The following is a 22,968-nucleotide window of genomic DNA, read 5'->3' on the forward strand; positions in this document are numbered from 1 at the left end:
GTTGTTCAGCATGTGAACTGAAAACGTCAAATTTTCCACAGATTAGTGGGCATGAAAGGCGATGGAGAAGAGACACGGAGAGAGAGAGACGCTCGTAGAGTTTTGCCTCTCTCAGTGTGTGTGGCCGTGTGTGTGTGTGTGTGTGTGTGCACACATGCGTATGTCTGTAGGTGTGTGCCCGCAGAGAGAAATTCCCCCTCGTAAGACGAGCGGCGGTCTCGTAGGACTTACCGAGAACGGACAGCTCGCAAGAAGCCGTGATGTTCTGGTTCTTGTTAAACGCCACGCAGCTGTAGGAGCCTGAATCATCGTCTGTTACGCTGCTGATCAGGAGGTTACTGCCGCCCAGCAGGGAGTACTTCTTAGACCTGCAGAGACACGGAGGAACAAAACTGTCCAAGACAACACAGATGTGTGGGTCTACACAATAAGGAACAATGGGAGTGTGTTCAGTGCCCTGTGGACCTGTGATACCCAGGTATATCATATTCTCCTTCAGAAATAGTTAGGACTATGTGGAGGCTGATTCTGTGACCCAAAAAAATTACTTACTTCTTATGGATAGTGGGAAGAACTTGACGACATCACAACCAGACTAGAACCAGTCTGTAATGTCGTCACTTCAACCAGTTTGTCGTCTCTTCAACCAGTCTGTAATGTCGTCACTTCACCCAGTTTGTAATGTCGTCACTTCACCCAGTCTGTAATGTCGTCTCTTCAACCAGTCTGTAATGTCGTCTCTTCAACCAGTCTGTAATGTCGTCACTTCACCCAGTTTGTAATGTCGTCACTACACCCAGTCTGTAATGTCGTCTCTTCAACCAGTCTGTAATGTCGTCACTTCAACCAGTCTGTAATGTCGTCACTTCAACCAGTCTGTAAAGTCGTCACTTCACCCAGTCTGTAATGTCGTCACTTCAACCAGTCTGTAATGTCGTCTCTTCAACCAGTCTGTAATGTCGTCTCTTCAACCAGTCTGTAATGTCGTCACTTCACCCAGTTTGTAATGTCGTCACTACACCCAGTCTGTAATGTCGTCTCTTCAACCAGTCTGTAATCGTCTGTAATGTCGTCACTTCAACCAGTCTGTAATGTCGTCACTTCAACCAGTCTGTAATGTCGTCACGTCAACCAGTCTGTAATGTCGTCACGTCAACCAGTCTGTAATGTCGTCTCTTCAACCAGTCTGTAATGTCGTCACTTCAACCAGTCTGTAATGTCGTCACGTCAACCAGTCTGTAATGTTGTCACATCAACCAGTCTGTAATGTCGTCTCTTCAACCAGTCTGTAATGTCGTCTCTTCAACCAGTCTGTAATGTCGTCACTTCAACCAGTCTGTAATGTCGTCTCTTCAACCAGTCTGTAATGTCGTCACTTCAACCAGTCTGTAATGTTGTCTCTTCAACCAGTCTGTAATGTCATCACATCAACCAGTCTGTAATGTCGTCACATCAACCAGTCTGTAATGCCGTGTCTTCAACCAGTCTGTAATGTCGTCACTTCAACCAGTCTGTAATGTCGTCACATCAACCAGTCCGTAATGTCGTGTCTTCAACCAGTTTGTAATGTCGTCACTTCAACCAGCTTTGCCAGATGGGTAGTGGTTTGATGATCTCTCACCAGCTCTGTCATCACACATGTCAAAGGTATCATGGAACAGATAGGTGGCACACTATTCCCTATATAGTGCACTACTTTAGACCAGAGCCCTATGGAACCCTATTCCCTATATAGTGCACTACTTTAGACCAGAGCCCTATGGAACCCTATTCCCTATATAGTGCACTACTTTAGACCAGAGGCCTATGGAACCCTATTCCCTATATAGTGCACTACTTTAGACCAGAGCCCTATAGAACCCTATTCCCTATATAGTGCACTACTTTAGACCAGAGCCCTATGGAACCCTATTCCCTATATCGTGCACTACATTTGTCCAGAGCCCATATTGCAAAGTAGTGCACTACATAGTGAATAGAGTGTCATTTGAAACTGAAACAATGAGTCACTCACCTGCTCTGGATAATCTCAGTGCCTCTCATCCAGTGGAAGGCGGGGGTGGGGAACCCCGAAGCGGAGCACTCCAACACAGCATCTCTCCCCAGGAGGGAGGTGACTCTCTGGGGCTGCTGGAGAAACAGAAGGCCCCTGGTGGTTCCAGGCTCTGGAGAGAGAGAGAGAGAGAGAGAGAGAGAGAGACAGAGAGAGAGACAGACAGAGAGAGACAGACAGAGACAGAGAGAGAGAGAGAGAGACAGAGAGAGAGAGAGAGACAGACAGAGAGACAGACAGAGACAGAGAGAGAGAGAGAGACAGAGAGACAGAGAGACAGAGAGACAGAGAGACAGAGAGACAGAGACAGAGACAGAGACAGAGAGAGAGAGAGAGAGAGAGACAGAGACAGAGACAGAGAGAGAAAGAGAGAGAGAGAGAGAGACAGAGAGAGAGACAGAGAGACAGAGAGAGAGAGAGAGAGCGAGACAGAGAGAGAGAGAGAGAGAGAGAGAGAGACAGAGAGACAGAGAGACAGAGACAGAGAGAGAGAGAGAGAGAGACAACTGAGCGTTGAGTGGTTATAATAGTGGCTGGTTAAACTAGTGGCTGGTTATAATAGTGGCTGGTTATAATAGTGGCTGGTTAAACTAGTGGCTGGTTATAATAGTGGCTGGTTAAACTAGTGGCTGGTTATAATAGTGGCTGGTTAAACTAGTGGCTGGTTATAATAGTGGCTGGTTAAACTAGTGGCTGGTTAAACTAGTGGCAGGTTAAACTAGTGTCTATAATATTGTGGATGTCAGTGGGTGAATGACTACATATTTCAATGGGAAACATCATCTGAATCATTTTTTCAAAAGGCTCAAAATGTTTAATTCATTCTCATCCCGAGGCCAGTATGTCCTACGGCGTTTTAACTTCACTATAATGTTTTTTGGGGCCAGAATAACCCCATGTGAATCACTCACTCATTGTTGTGTTACCTCAGTCTGTTCCTTAAATGTTATTTTTCTTAGTGTTGTCTCATCTCCTAACAAGCCCTGTGGTTTATGTAGAACTATCGGAACAAGAGACTGTTGCTGAGGGCAAATACAATGTAAATTGGGAACAACACACACTAAGGAGGGGACAACACACTAAGGAGGGAACAACACACACTAAGGAGGGAACAACACACACTAAGGAGGGGACAACACACTAAGAAGGGGACAACACACTAAGGAGAGAACAACACACTAAGGAGGGAACAACACACACTAAGGAGGGAACAACACACTAAGGAGAGAACAACATACTAAGGAGGGAACAACACATCACTAAGGAGGGCACAACACACACTAAGGAGGGAACACACACTAAGGAGGGAACAACACACTAAGGAGGGAACAACACACTAAGGAGGGAACAACACACTAAGGTGGGAACAACACACTAAGGAGGGAACAACACACACTAAGGAGGGAACAACACACTAAGGAGAGAACAACACACTAAGGAGGGAACAACACACACTAAGGAGGGAACAACACACTGAGGAGGGAACAACACACTAAGGAGGGAACAACACACACTAAGGAGGGAACAACACACACTAAGGAGGGCACAACACACACTAAGGAGGGAACACACACTAAGGAGGGAACAACACACTAAGGAGGGAACAACACACTAAGGAGGGAACAACACACTAAGGTGGGAACAACACACTAAGGAGGAAACAACACACACTAAGGAGGGAACAACACACTAAGGAGAGAACAACACATCACTAAGGAGGGCACAACACACACTAAGGAGGGAACACACACTAAGGAGGGAACAACACACTAAGGAGGGAACAACACACACTAAGGAGGGAACAACACACACTAAGGAGGGCACAACACACACTAAGGAGGGAACACACACTAAGGAGGGAACAACACACTAAGGAGGGAACAACACACTAAGGAGGGAACAACACACTAAGGTGGGAACAACACACTAAGGAGGAAACAACACACACTAAGGAGGGAACAACACACTAAGGAGAGAACAACACACTAAGGAGAGAACAACACACTAAGGAGGGAACAACACACTAAGGAGGGAACAACACACTAAGGAGGGAACAACACACTAAGGAGGGAACAACACACTGAGGAGAGAACAACACACTAAGGAGGGAACAACACACTAAGGAGAGAACAACACACTAAGGAGAGAACAACACACTAAGGAGGGAACAACACACTAAGGAGGGAACAACACACTAAGGAGGGAACAACACACTAAGGAGAGAACAACACACACTAAGGAGGGAACAACACACTAAGGAGGGAACAACACACTAAGTAGGGAACAACACACACTAAGGAGGGAACAACACACTAAGGAGGGAACAGCACACTATGGAGAGAACAACACACACTAAGGAGAGAACAACACACACTAAGGAGAGAACAACACACACTAAGGAGGGAACAACACACTAAGGAGGGAACACACACTAAGGAGGGAACAACACACTAAGGAGGGAACAACACACACTAAGGAGGGAACAACACACACTAAGGAGGGCACAACACACACTAAGGAGGGAACACACACTAAGGAGGGAACAACACTAAGGAGGGAGGGAACAACACACTAAGGAGGGAACAACACACTAAGGAGGGAACAACACACTAAGGAGGAAACAACACACACTAAGGAGGGAACAACACACTAAGGAGAGAACAACACACTAAGGAGAGAACAACACACTAAGGAGAGAACAACACACTAAGGAGAGAACAACACACTAAGGAGGGAACAACACACTAAGGAGGGAACAACACACTAAGGAGGGAACAACACACTAAGGAGGGAACAACACACTAAGGAGGGAACAACACACTAAGGAGGGAACAACACTAAGGAGGAACAACACACTAAGGAGGGAACAACACACTAAGGAGGGAACAACACACTAAGGAGGGAACAACACACTAAGGAGAGAACAACACACACTAAGGAGGGAACAACACACACTAAGGAGGGAACAACACACTAAGGAGGGAACAACACACACTAAGGAACAAACACACACTAAGGAGGAACAACACACTAAGGAGGGAACAGCACACTATGGAGAGAACAACACACACTAAGGAGAGAACAACACACACTAAGGAGAGAACAACACACACTAAGGAGGGAACAACACACTAAGGAGGGAACAACACACACTAAGGAGGGAACACCACACTAGGAGGGAACAACACACCAAGGAGGGAACAACACACACTAAGGAGACAACAACACACTAAGGAGGGGAACAACACACTATGGAGGGGACAACACACTGAGGAGGGAACAACACACTAAGGAGGGAACAACACACTGAGGAGAACAACACACTAAGGAACAACACACTAAGGAGAGAACAACACACTAAGGAGAGAACAACACACTAAGGAGGAAACAACACACTAAGGAGACAAGAACAGACTAAGGAGAGAACAACACACTAAGGAGGGAACAACACACACTGAGGAGGGAACAACACACTAAGGAGGGCACAACACACACTAAGGAGGGAACAACACACTAAGGAGGAACAACACACTAAGGAGGGAACAACACACTAAGGAGGGAACAACACACTAAGGAGGGAACAACACACTAAGGAGGAAACAACACACACTAAGGAGGGAACAACACACTAAGGAGGAACAACACATCACTAAGGAGGGCAACAACACACACACACTAAGGAGGGAACACACACTAAGGAGGAGAACAACACACTAAGGAGGGAACAACACACACTAAGGAGGGAACAACACACACTAAGGAGGGCAACAACACACACTAAGGAGGGAACACACACTAAGGAGGGAACAACACACTAAGGAGGGAACAACACACTAAGGAGGGAACAACACACTAAGGTGGGAACAACACACTAAGGAGGAAACAACACACACTAAGGAGGGAACAACACACTAAGGAGAGAACAACACACTAAGGAGAGAACAACACACTAAGGAGAGAACAACACACTAAGGAGGGAACAACACACTAAGGAGGGAACAACACACTAAGGAGGGAACAACACACTGAGGAGAGAACAACACACTAAGGAGGGAACAACACACTAAGGAGAGAACAACACACTAAGGAGAGAACAACACACTAAGGAGGGAACAACACACTAAGGAGGGAACAACACACTAAGGAGGGAACAACACACTAAGGAGAGAACAACACACACTAAGGAGGGAACAACACACTAAGGAGGGAACAACACACTAAGGAGGGAACAACACACTAAGTAGGGAACAACACACACTAAGGAGGGAACAACACACTAAGGAGGGAACAGCACACTATGGAGAGAACAACACACACTAAGGAGAGAACAACACACACTAAGGAGAGAACAACACACACTAAGGAGGGAACAACACACTAAGGAGGGAACAACACACACTAAGGAGGGAACACCACACTAGGGAGGGAACAACACACCAAGGAGGGAACAACACACACTAAGGAGACAACAACACACTAGGGAGGGGACAGCACACTATGGAGGGGACAACACACTGAGGAGGGAACAACACACTAAGGAGGGAACAACACACTGAGGAGAGAACAACACACTAAGGAGGGAACAACACACTAAGGAGGAGAACAACACACACTAAGGAGAGAACAACACACTAAGGAGGGAACAACACACTAAGGAGGGAACAACACACTAAGGAGGGAACAACACACTGAGGAGAGAACAACACACTACGGAGGGAACAACACACTAAGGAGGGAACAACACACTAAGGAGGGAACAACACACTAAGGAGAGAACAACACACACTAAGGAGGGAACAACACACTAAGGAGGGAACAACACACTAAGGAGGGAACAACACACACTAAGGAGGGAACAACACACTAAGGAGGGAACAACACACACTAAGGAGGGAACAACACACTAAGGAGGGAACAACACACTAAGGAGGGAACAACACACACTAAGGAGGGAACAACACACTAAGGAGGGAACAGCACACTACTGGAGAGAACAACACACTAAGGACAACAGACACTAAGGAGGAGAAACACACTAAGGAGAGAACAACACACACTAAGGAGGAGGAGGAACAACACACTAAGGAGGGAACAACACACACTAAGGAGGGAACAACACACTAAGGAGGGAACAACACACACTAAGGAGAACAACACTACCAACAGGGAGGGAACAACACACACACACACTAAGGAGGAACAACACACTACAGCACACTATGGAGGGGACAACACACCGAGGAGGGAACAACACACTAGGGAGGGAACAACACACCAAGGAGGGAACAACACACACTAAGGAGACAACAACACACTAGGGAGGGGACAGCACACTATGGAGGGGACAACACACTGAGGAGGGAACAACACACTAAGGAGGGAACAACACACTGAGGAGAGAACAACACACTAAGGAGGGAACAACACACTAAGGAGAGAACAACACACTAAGGAGAGAACAACAAACTAAGGAGGGAACAACACACTAAGGAGGGAACAACACACTAAGGAGGGAACAACACACTGAGGAGAGAACAACACACTACGGAGGGAACAACACACCAAGGAGGGAACAACACACTAAGGAGGGAACAACACACTAAGGAGAGAACAACACACACTAAGGAGGGAACAACACACTAAGGAGGGAACAACACACTAAGGAGGGAACAACACACACTAAGGAGGGAACAACACACTAAGGAGAGAACAACACACACTAAGGAGGGAACAACACACTAAGGAGGGAACAACACACTAAGGAGGGAACAACACACACTAAGGAGGGAACAACACACTAAGGAGGGAACAGCACACTATGGAGAGAACAACAGACACTAAGGAGAGAACAACACACACTAAGGAGAGAACAACACACACTAAGGAGAGAACAACACACACTAAGGAGGGAACAACACACTAAGGAGGGAACAACACACACTAAGGAGGGAACAACACACTAGGGAGGGAACAACACACCAAGGAGGGAACAACACACACTAAGGAGGGAACAACACACTAGGGAGGGGACAGCACACTATGGAGGGGACAACACACTGAGGAGGGAACAACACACTAAGGAGGGAACAACACACTAAGGAGGGAACAACACACTAAGGAGGGAACAACACACTGAGGAGGGAACAACACACTAAGGAGGGAACAACACACACTAAGGAGGAACAACACACACTAAGGAGGAACAACACACTAAGGAGGGAACAACACACACACTAAGGAGGGAACAACACACACTAAGGAGGGAACAACACACTGAGGAGGAACAACACACTAAGGAGGGAACAACAGACTGAGGAGGGAACAACACACTAAGGAGGGAACAACACACTAAGGAGAGAACAACACACACTACGGAGGGAACAACACACACTAAGGAGGAACAACACACACTAAGGAGGGAACAACACACTAAGGAGGAGAACAACACACACTAAGGAGGGAGAACAACACACACTAAGGAGAACAACACACACTAAGGAGACAACAACACACTAAGGAGAGAACAACACACACTAAGGAGGGAACAACACACACTAAGGAGGGAACAACACACTAAGGAGGGAACAACACACTGAGGAGGGAACAACACACTAAGGAGACAACAACACACTAAGGAGGGAACAACACACTAAGGAGGGAACAACACACTGAGGAGGGAACAACGCACTAGGGAGGGAACAACACACACTAAGGAGACAACAACACACTAATGAGGGCACAACACACTAAGGAGAGAACAACACACACTAAGGAGGGAACAACACAGACTAAGGAGGGCACAACACACTAAGGAGGGAACAACACACACTAAGGAGGGCACAACACACTGAGGAGGGAAGAACACACTAAGGAGGGAACAACACACTAAGGAGGGAACAACACACTGAGGAGGGAACAACACACTAAGGAGGGAACAACACACTAAGGAGGGAACAACACACTAAGGAGGGAACAACACACACTAAGGAGGGAACAACACACACTAAGGAGGGAACAACACACTGAGGAGGGAACAACACACTAAGGAGGGAACAACAGACTGAGGAGGGAACAACACACTAAGGAGGGAACAACACACTAAGGAGAGAACAACACACACTACGGAGGGAACAACACACACTAAAGAGGGAACAACACACACTAAGGAGACAACAACACACTAAGGAGAGAACAACACACACTAAGGAGGGAACAACACACACTAAAGAGGGAACAACACACACTAAGGAGACAACAACACACTAAGGAGAGAACAACACACACTAAGGAGGGAACAACACACACTAAGGAGGGAACAACACACTAAGGAGGGAACAACACACTGAGGAGGGAACAACACACTAAGGAGACAACAACACACTAAGGAGGGAACAACACACTAAGGAGGGAACAACACACTGAGGAGGGAACAACGCACTAGGGAGGGAACAACACACACTAAGGAGACAACAACACACTAATGAGGGCACAACACACTAAGGAGAGAACAACACACACTAAGGAGGGAACAACACAGACTAAGGAGGGCACAACACACTAAGGAGGGAACAACACACACTAAGGAGGGCACAACACACACCAAGGAGGGAACAACACACTAAGGAGGGAACAACACACTAAGGAGAGAACAACACACACTAAGGAGGGAACAAATCACTAAGGAGGGAACAACACACACTAAGGAGGGAACAACACACACTAAGGAGGGAACAGCACACTAAGGAGGGAACAACACACTAAGCAGGGAACAACACACACTAAGGAGGGAACAACACACACTAAGGAGGGAACAACACACTAAGCAGGGAACAACACACACTAAGGAGGGAACAACACACACTAAGGAGGGAACAACACACACTAAGGAGGGAACAACACACACTAAGGAGGGAACAACACACACTAAGGAGGGAACAACACACTAAGGAGGGAACAACACACTGAGGAGGGAACAACACACTACGGAGGGAACAACACACTGAGGAGGGAACAACACACACTAAGGAGGGAACAACACACACTAAGGAGGGCACAACACACTGAGGAGGGAACAACACACTGAGGAGGGAACAACACACTGAGGAGGGAACAACACACTGAGGAGGGAACAACACACTAAGGAGGGAACAACACACTAAGGAGAGAACAACACACACTAAGGAGGGAACAACACACACTAAGGAGGGAACAACACACACTAAGGAGACAACAACACACTAAGGAGAGAACAACACACACTAAGGAGGGAACAACACACACTAAGGAGGGAACAACACACACTAAGGAGGGAACAACACACTAAGGAGGGAACAACACACTGAGGAGGGAACAACACACTAAGGAGACAACAACACACTAAGGAGGGAACAACACACTAAGGAGGGAACAACACACTGAGGAGGGAACAACGCACTAGGGAGGGAACAACACACACTAAGGAGACAACAACACACTAAGGAGGGCACAACACACTAAGGAGAGAACAACACACACTAAGGAGGGAACAACACAGACTAAGGAGGGCACAACACACTAAGGAGGGAACAACACACACTAAGGAGGGCACAACACACACCAAGGAGGGAACAACACACTAAGGAGGGAACAACACACTAAGGAGAGAACAACACACACTAAGGAGGGAACAACACACTAAGGAGGGAACAACACACACTAAGGAGGGAACAACACACACTAAGGAGGGAACAGCACACTAAGGAGGGAACAACACACTAAGCAGGGAACAACACACACTAAGGAGGGAACAACACACACTAAGGAGGGAACAACACACACTAAGGAGGGAACAACACACACTAAGGAGGGAACAACACACTAAGGAGGGAACAACACACTGAGGAGGGAACAACACACTAAGCAGGGAACAACACCCACTAAGGAGGGAACAACACACACTAAGGAGGGCACAACACACTGAGGAGGGAACAACACACTGAGGAGGGAACAACACACTAAGGAGGGAACAACACACTAAGGAGGAAACAACACACTAAGGAGGAACAACACACTAAGGAGGGAACAACACACTAAGGAGAGAACAACACACTAACCAGAGATCAACACACTAAGGAGAGAACAACACACACTAACCAGAGATCAACACACTAAGGAGAGAACAACACACACTAACCAGAGATCAACACACTAAGGAGGGAACAACACACTAAGGAGAGAACAACACACACTAATGAGAGAACAACACACTAAGGAGGGAACAACACACACTAAGGAGAGAAGAACACACACTAAGGTGGGAACAACACACTAAGGAGGGCACAACGCACTGAGGAGGGAACAACACACACTAAGGAGGGAACAACACACCAAGGAGACAACAACACACTAAGGAGGGAACAACACACTAAGGAGAGAACAACACACACTAAGGAGGGAACAACACACACTAAGGAGGGAACAACACACACTAAGGAGGGAACAACACACACTAAGGAGGGAACAACACACTAAGGAGGGAACAACACACTGAGGAGGGAACAACACACTAAGGAGACAACAACACACTAAGGAGGGAACAACACACTAAGGAGGGAACAACACACTGAGGAGGGAACAACGCACTAGGGAGGGAACAACACACACTAAGGAGACAACAACACACTAATGAGGGCACAACACACTAAGGAGAGAACAACACACACTAAGGAGGGAACAACACAGACTAAGGAGGGCACAACACACTAAGGAGGGAACAACACACACTAAGGAGGGCACAACACACACCAAGGAGGGAACAACACACTAAGGAGGGAACAACACACTAAGGAGAGAACAACACACACTAAGGAGGGAACAAATCACTAAGGAGGGAACAACACACACTAAGGAGGTAACAACACACACTAAGGAGGGAACAGCACACTAAGGAGGGAACAACACACTAAGCAGGGAACAACACACACTAAGGAGGGAACAACACACTAAGCAGGGAACAACACACACTAAGGAGGGAACAACACACACTAAGGAGGGAACAACACACACTAAGGAGGGAACAACACACTAAGGAGGGAACAACACACTGAGGAGGGAACAACATACTAAGGAGGGAACAACACACTGAGGAGGGAACAACACACACTAAGGAGGGAACAACACACACTAAGGAGGGCACAACACACTGAGGAGGGAACAACACACTGAGGAGGGAACAACACACTGAGGAGGGAACAACACACTGAGGAGGGAACAACACACTGAGGAGGGAACAACACACTAAGGAGAGAACAACACACACTAAGGAGGGAACAACACACACTAAGGAGGGAACAACACACACTAAGGAGACAACAACACACTAAGGAGAGAACAACACACACTAAGGAGAACAACACACACTAAGGAGGGAACAACACACACTAAGGAGGGAACAACACACACTAAGGAGACAACAACACACACTAAGGAGGGAACAACACACACTAAGGAGGGAACAACACACACACACACTAAGGAGGGAACAACACACTAAGGAGGGAGGGAACAACACACTAAGGAGGGAACAACACACTAAGGAGGGAACAACACACACTAACACACTAAGGAGGGAACAACACACTAAGGAGGGAACAACACACTGAGGAGGGAACAACGCACTAGGGAGGGAACAACACACACTAAGGAGACAACAACACACTAAGGAGGGCACAACACACTAAGGAGAGAACAACACACACTAAGGAGGAGGGAACAACACAGACTAAGGAGGGCACAACACACTAAGGAGGAACAACACACACTAAGGAGGGCACAACACACACCAAGGAGGGAACAACACACTAAGGAGGGAACAACACACTAAGGAGAGAACAACACACACTAAGGAGGGAACAACACACTAAGGAGGGAACAACACACACTAAGGAGGGAACAACACACACTAAGGAGGGAACAGCACACTAAGGAGGGAACAACACACTAAGCAGGGAACAACACACACTAAGGAGGGAACAACACACACTAAGGAGGGAACAACACACACTAAGGAGGGAACAAGACACACTAAGGAGGGAACAACACACACTAAGGAGGGAACAACACACTAAGGAGGGAACAACACACTGAGGAGGGAACAACACACAAAGGAGGGAACAACACACTGAGGAGGGAACAACACCCACTAAGGAGGGAACAACACACACTAAGGAGGGCACAACACACTGAGGAGGGAACAACACACTGAGGAGGGAACAACACACTAAGGAGGGAACAACACACTAAGGAGGAAACAACAGACTAAGGAGAGAACAACACAGACTAAGGAGAGAACAACACACACTAAGGAGAGAACAACAGACTAAGGAGAGAAGAACACACACTAAGGAGGGAACAACACACTAAGGAGGGAACAACACACACTAAGGCGGGAACAACACACTAAGGAGGGAACAACACACTAAGGAGAGAACAACACACACTAAGGAGGGAACAACACACACTAAGGAGGGAACAACACACACTAAGGAGGGAACAACACACTAAGGAGGGAACAACACACTAAGGAGAGAACAACACACACTAACCAGAGATCAACACACTAAGGGGAGAACAACACACACTAACCAGAGATCAACACACTAAGGAGGGAATTACACACTAAGGAGAGAACAACACACACTAATGAGAGAACAACACACTAAGGAGGGAACAACACACACTAAGGAGAGAAGAACACACACTAAGGAGGGAACAACACACTAAGGAGGGCACAACGCACTGAGGAGGGAACAACACACACTAAGGAGGGAACAACACACCAAGGAGACAACAACACACTAAGGAGGGAACAACACACTAAGGAGAGAACAACACACACTAAGGAGGGAACAACACACTAAGGAGGGCACAACACACTAAGGAGGGAACAACACACTAAGGAGGGCACAACACAGACTAAGGAGAGAACAACACACTAAGGAGGGAACAACACACACTAAGGAGGGAACAACACACTAAGGAGAGAACAACACACTAAGGAGAGAAGAACACACACTAAGGAGGGAACAACACACTAAGGAGGGCACAACACACTGAGGAGGGAACAACACACACTAAGGAGGGAACAACACACCAAGGAGACAACAACACACTAAGGAGGGAACAACACACTAAGGAGAGAACAACACACACTAAGGAGGGAACAAATCACTAAGGAGGGAACAACACACACTAAGGAGGGAACAGCACACTAAGGAGGGAACAACACACTAAGCAGGGAACAACACACACTAAGGAGGGAACAACACACTAAGGAGGGAACAACACACTAAGGAGAGAACAACACAGACTAAGGAGAGAATAACACACACTAAGGAGGGAACAACACACTAAGGAGGGAACAACACACACTAAGGCGGGAACAACACACTAAGGAGAGAACAACACACACTAAGGAGGGAACAACACACACTAAGGAGGGAACAACACACACTAAGGAGGGAACAACACACTAAGGAGGGAACAACACACTAAGGAGAGAACAACACACACTAACCAGAGATCAACACACTAAGGAGAGACCAACACACACTAACCAGAGATCAACACACTAAGGAGAGAACAACACACACTAACCAGAGATCAACACACTAAGGAGGGAACAACACACTAAGGAGAGAACAACACACACTAATGAGAGAACAACACACTAAGGAGGGAACAACACACACTAAGGAGAGAAGAACACACACTAAGGAGGGAACAACACACTAAGGAGGGCACAACGCACTGAGGAGGGAACAACACACACTAAGGAGGGAACAACACACACTAAGGAGGGAACAACACACTAAGGAGGGAACAACACACTAAGGAGAGTACAACACACACTAAGGAGGGAACAACACACTAAGGAGGGCACAACACACTAAGGAGGGAACAACACACTAAGGAGGGCACAACACAGACTAAGGAGAGAACAACACACTAAGGAGGGAACAACACACACTAAGGAGGGAACAACACACTAAGGAGAGAACAACACACTAAGGAGAGAAGAACACACACTAAGGAGGGAACAACACACTAAGGAGGGCACAACACACTGAGGAGGGAACAACACACACTAAGGAGGGAACAACACACCAAGGAGACAACAACACACTAAGGAGGGAACAACACACTGAGGAGGGAACAACACACACTAAGGAGACAACAACAGACTAAGGAGAGAACAACAGACTAAGGAGAGAACAACACACTAAGGAGGGAACAACACACACTAAGGAGGGAACAACACACTGAGGAGGGAACAACACATTAAGGAGGGCACAACACACTAAGGAGAGAACAACACACTAAGGAGGGAACAACACACTAAGGAGGGAACAACACACACTAAGGAGGGAACAACACACACTAAGGAGAGAACAACACACTAAGGAGGGAACAACACACTAAGGAGGGAACAACACACACTAAGGAGAGAACAACACACTAAGGAGGGAACAACACACTAAGGAGGGCACAACACACTAAGGAGGGCACAACACACACTAAGGAGGGAACAACACACTAAGGAGGGAACAACACACACTAAGGAGAGAACAACACACTAAGGACGGAACAACACACTAAGGAGGGCACAACACACACTAAGGAGGGAACAACACACTAAGCAGGGAACAACACACACTAAGGAGGGAACAACACACACTAAGGAGAGAACAACACACTAAGGAGGGAACAACACACACTAAGGAGGGAACAACACACACTAAGGAGGGAACAACACACTGAGGAGGGAACAACACACTAAGGAGGGAACAACACACTAAGGAGAGAACAACACACTAAGGAGGGAACAACACACTAAGGAGGGCACAACACACACTAAGGAGGGAACAACACACTAAGGAGGGAACAACACACTAAGGAGGGAACAACACACTAAGGAGGGCACAACACACTAAGGAGGGCACAACACACTGAGGAGGGAACAACACACTAAGGAGGGAACAACACACTAAGGAGAGAACAACACACACTAAGGAGAGAACAACACACTAAGGAGGGAACAACACACTAAGGAGGGCACATCACACTAAGGAGGGCACAACACACACTAAGGAGGGAACAACACACTAAGGAGGGAACAACACACACTAAGGAGAGAACAACACACTAAGGAGGGAACAACACACTAAGGAGGGCACAACACACTAAGGAGGGCACAACACACTGAGGAGGGAACAACACACTAAGGAGGGAACAACACACTAAGGAGGGAACAACACACACTAAGGAGAGAACAACACACTAAGGAGGGAACAACACACTAAGGAGGGCACAACACACTAAGGAGGGAACAACACACTAAGGAGGGAACAACACACACTAAGGAGAGAACAACACACTAAGGAGGGAACAACACACTAAGGAGGGCACAACACACACTAAGGAGGGAACAACACACTAAGAGGAGGGAACAACACACACTAAGGAGGGAACAACACACACTAAGGAGAGAACAACACACTAAGGAGGGAACAACACACACTAAGGAGGGAACAACACACACTAAGGAGGGAACAACACACTGAGGAGGGAACAACACACTAAGGAGGGAACAACACACTAAGGAGAGAACAACACACTAAGGAGGGAACAACACACTAAGGAGGGCACAACACACACTAAGGAGGGAACAACACACTAAGGAGGGAACAACACACTAAGGAGGGAACAACACACTAAGGAGGGCACAACACACTAAGGAGGGCACAACACACTGAGGAGGGAACAACACACTAAGGAGGGAACAACACACTAAGGAGAGAACAACACACTAAGGAGGGAACAACACACTAAGGAGGGAACAACACACTAAGGAGGGAACAACACACGAAGGAGAGAACAACACATCACTGTGGGGTAACATAAGCCACTAACCTGGGGGATTTCTCCAGTCACCACTAACCTGGAGGATTTCTCCAGTCACCACTAACCTGGAGGATTTCTCCAGTCACCACTAACCTGGAGGATTTCTCCAGTCACAACTAACCTGGGGGATTTCTCCAGTCACCACTAACCTGGGGGATTTCTCCAGTTACCACTAACCTGGGGGATTTCTCCAGTCACAACTAACCTGGAGGATTTCTCCATTCACCACTAACCTGGGGGATTTCTCCAGTCACCACTATCACCACTAACCTGGGGGATTTCTCCAGTCACCACTATCACCACTAACCTGGGGGATTTCTCCTGTCACCACTATCACCACTAACCTGGGGGATTTCTTCAATGTGATTGTTCTCACTTCAATACCTGCAATTTAGATCCAGGCCTGATTGTATTTTCCCAACAACACAAAGTGCAGGCAGGCAGGCAGGGCCATGTAGTTAAACAGTGGTTTATCTGACAGACAGGGAGATGGAGGGTGAGTGTCTCTGTGTGTGTGAGTGTCTGTGTGTGTGTGTGTGTGTGTGTGTGTGTGTGTGTGTGTGTGTGTGTGTGTGTGTGTGTGTGTGTGTGTGTGTGTGTGTGTGTGTGTGTGTGTGTGTGTGTGTGTGTGTGTGCGCGCACGTGTGTGTGTGCGTGCGTGTGTCAGGTAGACTGAGGGTTCAGGGCTCCAGTTGGCTGTGAGATAGAACTGAAATGGCCCTCCAACAGCCTTTGTTTCCTCATACATTCAAAAGCAACTGGAGAGGTAGTTAAATGTGTGTGTGTGTGTGTGTGTGTGTGTGTGTGTGTGTGTGTGTGTGCATATGTATTTGTGTGTGTGTGTGTGTGTGTGTCTATAAGTGCGTGTATGTGTGTGAATAATTGTGTGTATGTGTGTCCATAAGTGTGTGTGTGTGCGTGTGTGCATGTCTCTGTGTGTGTGTGTGTGTGTGTGTGTGTGTGTGTGTGTGTGTGTGTCTGTGTGTGTGTGTGTGTGTGTGTGTGTGTGTGTGTGTGTGTGTGTGTGTGCGTGCGTGCGTGCGTGCGTGCGTGCGTGTGTGCGTGCATGTCTGTGTGTGTGCATAACTTTTCTGTGTGTTTGACTGGATGAATTAGATCCATGTTACATTTTACCAAAGCTTGACTATAGATGTCTTTCACAGGAACAGTTGTGATAGCATCTGATTGCCATAATTCACATCTTGTGAGGGAAGACTGTAATATGCCGTTAGAGCGTTTGACTAGTTACCTAAAGGTCTCCGGTTCAAATCCTGGAGATGACAAAGGTGTAAAATGTGTGGATGCCCCTTTGAGCAAAGGCACTTAACTCTACTTGCTGCTGTAAGTCTAAGGGTGGATAAGAGTGTCTGATAAATTACTTAAACGTAAAGCTACAGTTGAAGTTGGAAGTTTACCATAGCCAAATACATTTAAACTAAGTTTTTCTCAATTCCTGACATTTAATCCTAGTGAAAATTCCCTGTTTTAGGTCAGTTAGGATCACCACTTTATTTTAAGAATGTGAAATATCAGAATAATAGTAGAGAGAATAATTTATTTATTTCAGCTTTTATTTCTTTCATCATATTCCCAGTGGGTCAGAAGTTTACATACACTCAATTAGTATTTGGTAGCATTGCCTTTAAATGGTTTAACTTGGGTCAAATGTTTCGGGTAGCCTTCCACAAGCTTCCCATAATAAATTAGGTGAATTTTAGCCCATTCCTCCTGACAGAGCTGGTGTAACTGAGTCAGATTTGTAGGCCTCCACGCTTTTTCAGTTCTACACACACATTTTCCATAGGGTTGAGGTCAGGGCTTTGTGATGGCCACTCCAATACCTTGACTTTGATGTCCTTTAGCTATTTTGCCACAACTTTGGAAGTATGCATTGTCCATTTGGAAGACCTTTGTGTGACCAAGCTTTAACTTCCTGACTGATGTCTTGAGATGTTGCTTCAATATGTCCACATAATTTTCCTGCCTCACACTGCCATCTAAAACATGATGCCCCACAACATGATGCTGCCACCCCCGTGCTTCACGGTTGGGATGGTGTCCTTCGGCTTGCAAGTATCCCCCTTTTTCCTCCAAACATAACGATGGTCATTATGGCCAAACAGTTCTATTTTTGTTTCATCCGACCAGAGGACATTTCTCCAAAAAGTACGATCTTTGTCCCCATGTACAGTTACAAATCGTATTCGGGCTTTTTTATGGCAGTTTTGGAGCAGTGGCTTCTTCCTTGCTGAGCGGCCTTTCAGGTTATGTCGATACAGGACTCGTTTTACTGTGGATATAGATACTTTTGTACCCGTTTCCTCCAGCATCTTCACAAGGTCCTTTGCAGTTGTTCTGGGATTGATTTGCACTTTTTGCACCAAAGTACAATCATCTCTAGGAGACAGAACGCGTCTCCTTCCTGAGCGGTATGACCACTGAGTGGTCCCATGGTGTTTATACTTGCGTACTATTGTTTGTACAGATGAACGTGGTACCTTCAGGTGTTTGGAAATTGCTCCCAAGGATGAACCAGACTTGTGGAGGTCTACAATTCTGAGGTATTGGCTGATATATTTTGATCTTCCCATGATGTCAAGCAAAGAGGCACTGAGTTTGAAGGTAGGCCTTGAAATATATCCACAGGTACACCTCTAATTGACTCAAATGATGTCAATCAGCCTATCAGAAGCTTCTAAAGCCATGACATCATTTTCTGGAATTTTCCCAGCTGTTTAAAGGCACAGTCAACTTAGTGTATGTTATCTTCTGATACACTGGAATTGTGATACAGTGAATTATAAGTGAAATAATCACTCTGTAAACAATTGTTGGAAAAATAACTTGTGTCATGCATAAAGTAGATGTCCTAACCGACTTGCCAAAACTAAAGTTTGTTAACAAGAAAATTGTGGAGTGGTTGAAAAACAAGTTTTAATGACTCCAACCTAAGTGTATGTAAACTTCCCGACATCAACTGTACCTATCTTGTAATGTGAAGATCCACAACAAGTAGTATGACTCACTGTGAATGGCATTGGGAATACAATGAGACCATGGCAGTGAATAAACATACATTTCCCTGTGTGCCATAGTGAATGGGATGGAGATTGAAATGGTGTGGCATTGGAGCACCAAAACAATTGAAGGAACTAATAGAAAACAGAAAACTTGGCAGTTGGTTGAAAACAATATCTTTGTTATACAAGGTTGCCTGATGAACAACCCCACTACCACTTGTATAAATAAACAACATCTTTGTTATACAAGATGAACAACCCCACTACCACTTGTATAAATAAACAACATCTTTGTTATACAAGATGAACAACCCCACTACCACTTGTATAAATAAACAACATCTTTGTTATACAAGATGAACAACCCCACTACCACTTGTATAAATAAACAACATCTTTGTTATACAAGATGAACAACCCCACTACCACTTGTATAAATAAACAACAGAGTGGCCTGTTGTCTGCGTCTTACAGCATCTGCCGGCTAGGTTCTAATGGGGTTAAACAGTTCAACTAAGCTCATGAGTCATTTTTCAGATATATTCTTCAATGATTAAAGCCCCAAAACAATGATTAAAGCCGAAAAACAATGATTAAAGACTAAAAGCACTGATTAAAGGCAAAAAAACAATGATTAAAGCCTAAAAACTATGATTAAAGCCTAAACGGATGTTTGAGTCCCAGGTTGCCTTCTTAATCTCTTAACATCTTGGTGGACATGGGTGTTGAATCAGGCAGATCTAGCAGGTAGCCTAGAGGTCAGAGTGTAGAGGCGGCAGGTAGCCTAGTGGTTAGAGTGTTGGGTTGCTAGATTGAATCCCCCGAGCCGACAAGATAAAAATCTGCCATTCTGCCACTTGTGCAAGGCAGTTAACCCACTGTTCCCTGGGTGCCGTGGATGTTCGATTTAAGGCAGCCTCCCCCCACTCCGCATCTCTCTGATTCAGAGAGGTTGGATTAACTAGGGAAGACACGACTAGGTTTTCGCCTTTACCGGGCACAGAGACAGCTGTCAGCACTCACAATGAGGAGACTAAGCCTGTGTCCCAAATGGCTCCCTATTTCTTACATAGTCCACTCCTTTTGACCGGGACCCATTAGGGAATAGGAGACTAAGCCTGTGTCCCAAATGACTCCCTATTTCTTACATAGTCCAGTCCTTTTGACCGGGACCCATTAGAGAATAGGAGACTAAGCCTGTGTCCCAAATGGCTCCTTATTTCCTACATAGTCCACTCCTTTTGACTGGGACCCATTAGGGAATAGGAGACTAAGCCTGTGTCCCAAATGGCTCCTTATTTCCTACATAGTCCACTCCTTTTGACCGGGACCCATTAGAGAATAGGAGACTAAGCCTGTGTCCAAAATGGCTCCTTATTTCCTACATAGTCCACTCCTTTTGACCGGGACCCATTAGAGAATAGGAGACTAAGCCTGTGTCCCAAATGGCTCCTTATTTCCTACATAGTCCACTCCTTTTGACCGGGACCCATTAGGGAATAGGAGACTAAGCCTGTGTCCCAAATGGCTCCTTATTTCCTACATAGTCCACTCCTTTTGACCGGGACCCATTAGAGAATAGGAGACTAAGCCTGTGTCCCAAATGGCTCCTTATTTCCTACATAGTCCACTCCTTTTGACCGGGACCCATTAGGGAATAGGAGACTAAGCCTGTGTCCCAAAAGGCTCCTTATTTCCTACATAGTCCACTCCTTTTGACCGGGACCCATTAGGGAATAGGAGACTAAGCCTGTGTCCCAAAAGGCTCCTTATTTCCTACATAGTCCACTCCTTTTGACCGGGACCCATTAGGGAATAGGAGACTAAGCCTGTGTCCCAAAAGGCTCCTTATTTCCTACATAGTCCACTCCTTTTGACCGGGACCCATTAGGGAATAGGAGACTAAGCCTGTGTCCCAAATGGCTCCTTATTTCCTACATAGTCCACTCCTTTTGACCGGGACCCATTAGGGAAAAGGTTGCCATTTGCAAATCCACAGGGTGGAACTAACTTGTGCATTCTGAGATCATACTCTTTAGGACAGCACGGGGAACAGATCGCGTCTGACGCTTAACCTCGCACCATTCCATCTCTGATAGGGAGGAACACGCCGAAATTGATTACAACTTGAATTATCAAAGGAGATCAGGTCAGATGGACACATTGTCTACCTGGTCAACCGGTGTGTGATTGGATGAGCACAGTCTTCCCTTCTCGCTCGGCAGCTTGGAATAGCTATTGATACTTGCACATGCTCAGTGAGAGACTCCCGCTGGCGGTACCTGCAGTAATGGCAACAGCTAGGGTTTGTTACCATAGAGAATGGTAACAGTTAGGGTTTGTTACCATGGAGAATGGCAACAGCTAGGGGTTGTTACCATAGAGAATGGTAACAGCTAGGGTTTGTTACCATGGAGAATGGTAGCAGCTAGGGTTTGTTACCATAGAGAATGGTAACAGCTAGGGTTTGTTACCATGGAGAATGGTAGCAGCTAGGGTTTGTTACCATGGAGAATGGTAGCAGCTAGGGTTTGTTACCATAGAGAATGGTAACAGCTAGGGGTTGTTACCATGGAAATGGTCCATCGGGCAAAACGTCACACATGTCCATCCACTCTATGGAGAACCCAGAAGTACTTCATCTCCCTCTGTGATGTTGTGTCTCTGGCGGTAAAGGTCACAGACCTCAGGAGAGAGATATGTCTGTCTGCCTGCCTGGAGTATCATGTTGTGGGGGTGCTTTGCTGCAGGAGGGACTGGTGCACTTCACAAAATAGATGGCATCATGCGGAATTTAAAATTATGTGGATATATTGAAGCAACATCTCAAGACATCAGTCAGGAAGTTAAAGCTTGGTCGCAAATGGGTCTTCCAAATGCACAATGACCCCAAGCATACTTCCAAAGTTGTGGACAAATGGCTAAAGGACAACAAAGTCAAGGTAATGGAGTGGC

The 22,968-nt window shown here is 46.3% G+C and overlaps 1 protein-coding gene across 1 annotated transcript in view; it reads right to left on the minus strand.

Annotated features, from left to right (window-relative positions):
* dcc (DCC netrin 1 receptor) overlaps window positions 1-22,968 on the minus strand; it is a 675,496-nt gene that overhangs the window by 395,933 nt on the left and 256,595 nt on the right. Inside the window, exons 4-5 of the mRNA XM_065007657.1 lie at window positions 2,015-2,165; window positions 232-368 (exon numbers count right to left, since the gene is read on the minus strand). Of these exons, the coding sequence (XP_064863729.1) occupies window positions 232-368; window positions 2,015-2,165 (288 nt within the window). The remainder of the gene's footprint in view (window positions 1-231; window positions 369-2,014; window positions 2,166-22,968) is intronic.

Source organism: Oncorhynchus nerka, linkage group LG22 (genome assembly GCF_034236695.1).
Source record: "Oncorhynchus nerka isolate Pitt River linkage group LG22, Oner_Uvic_2.0, whole genome shotgun sequence".
NCBI classification, from domain to species: Eukaryota; Metazoa; Chordata; class Actinopteri; order Salmoniformes; family Salmonidae; genus Oncorhynchus; species Oncorhynchus nerka.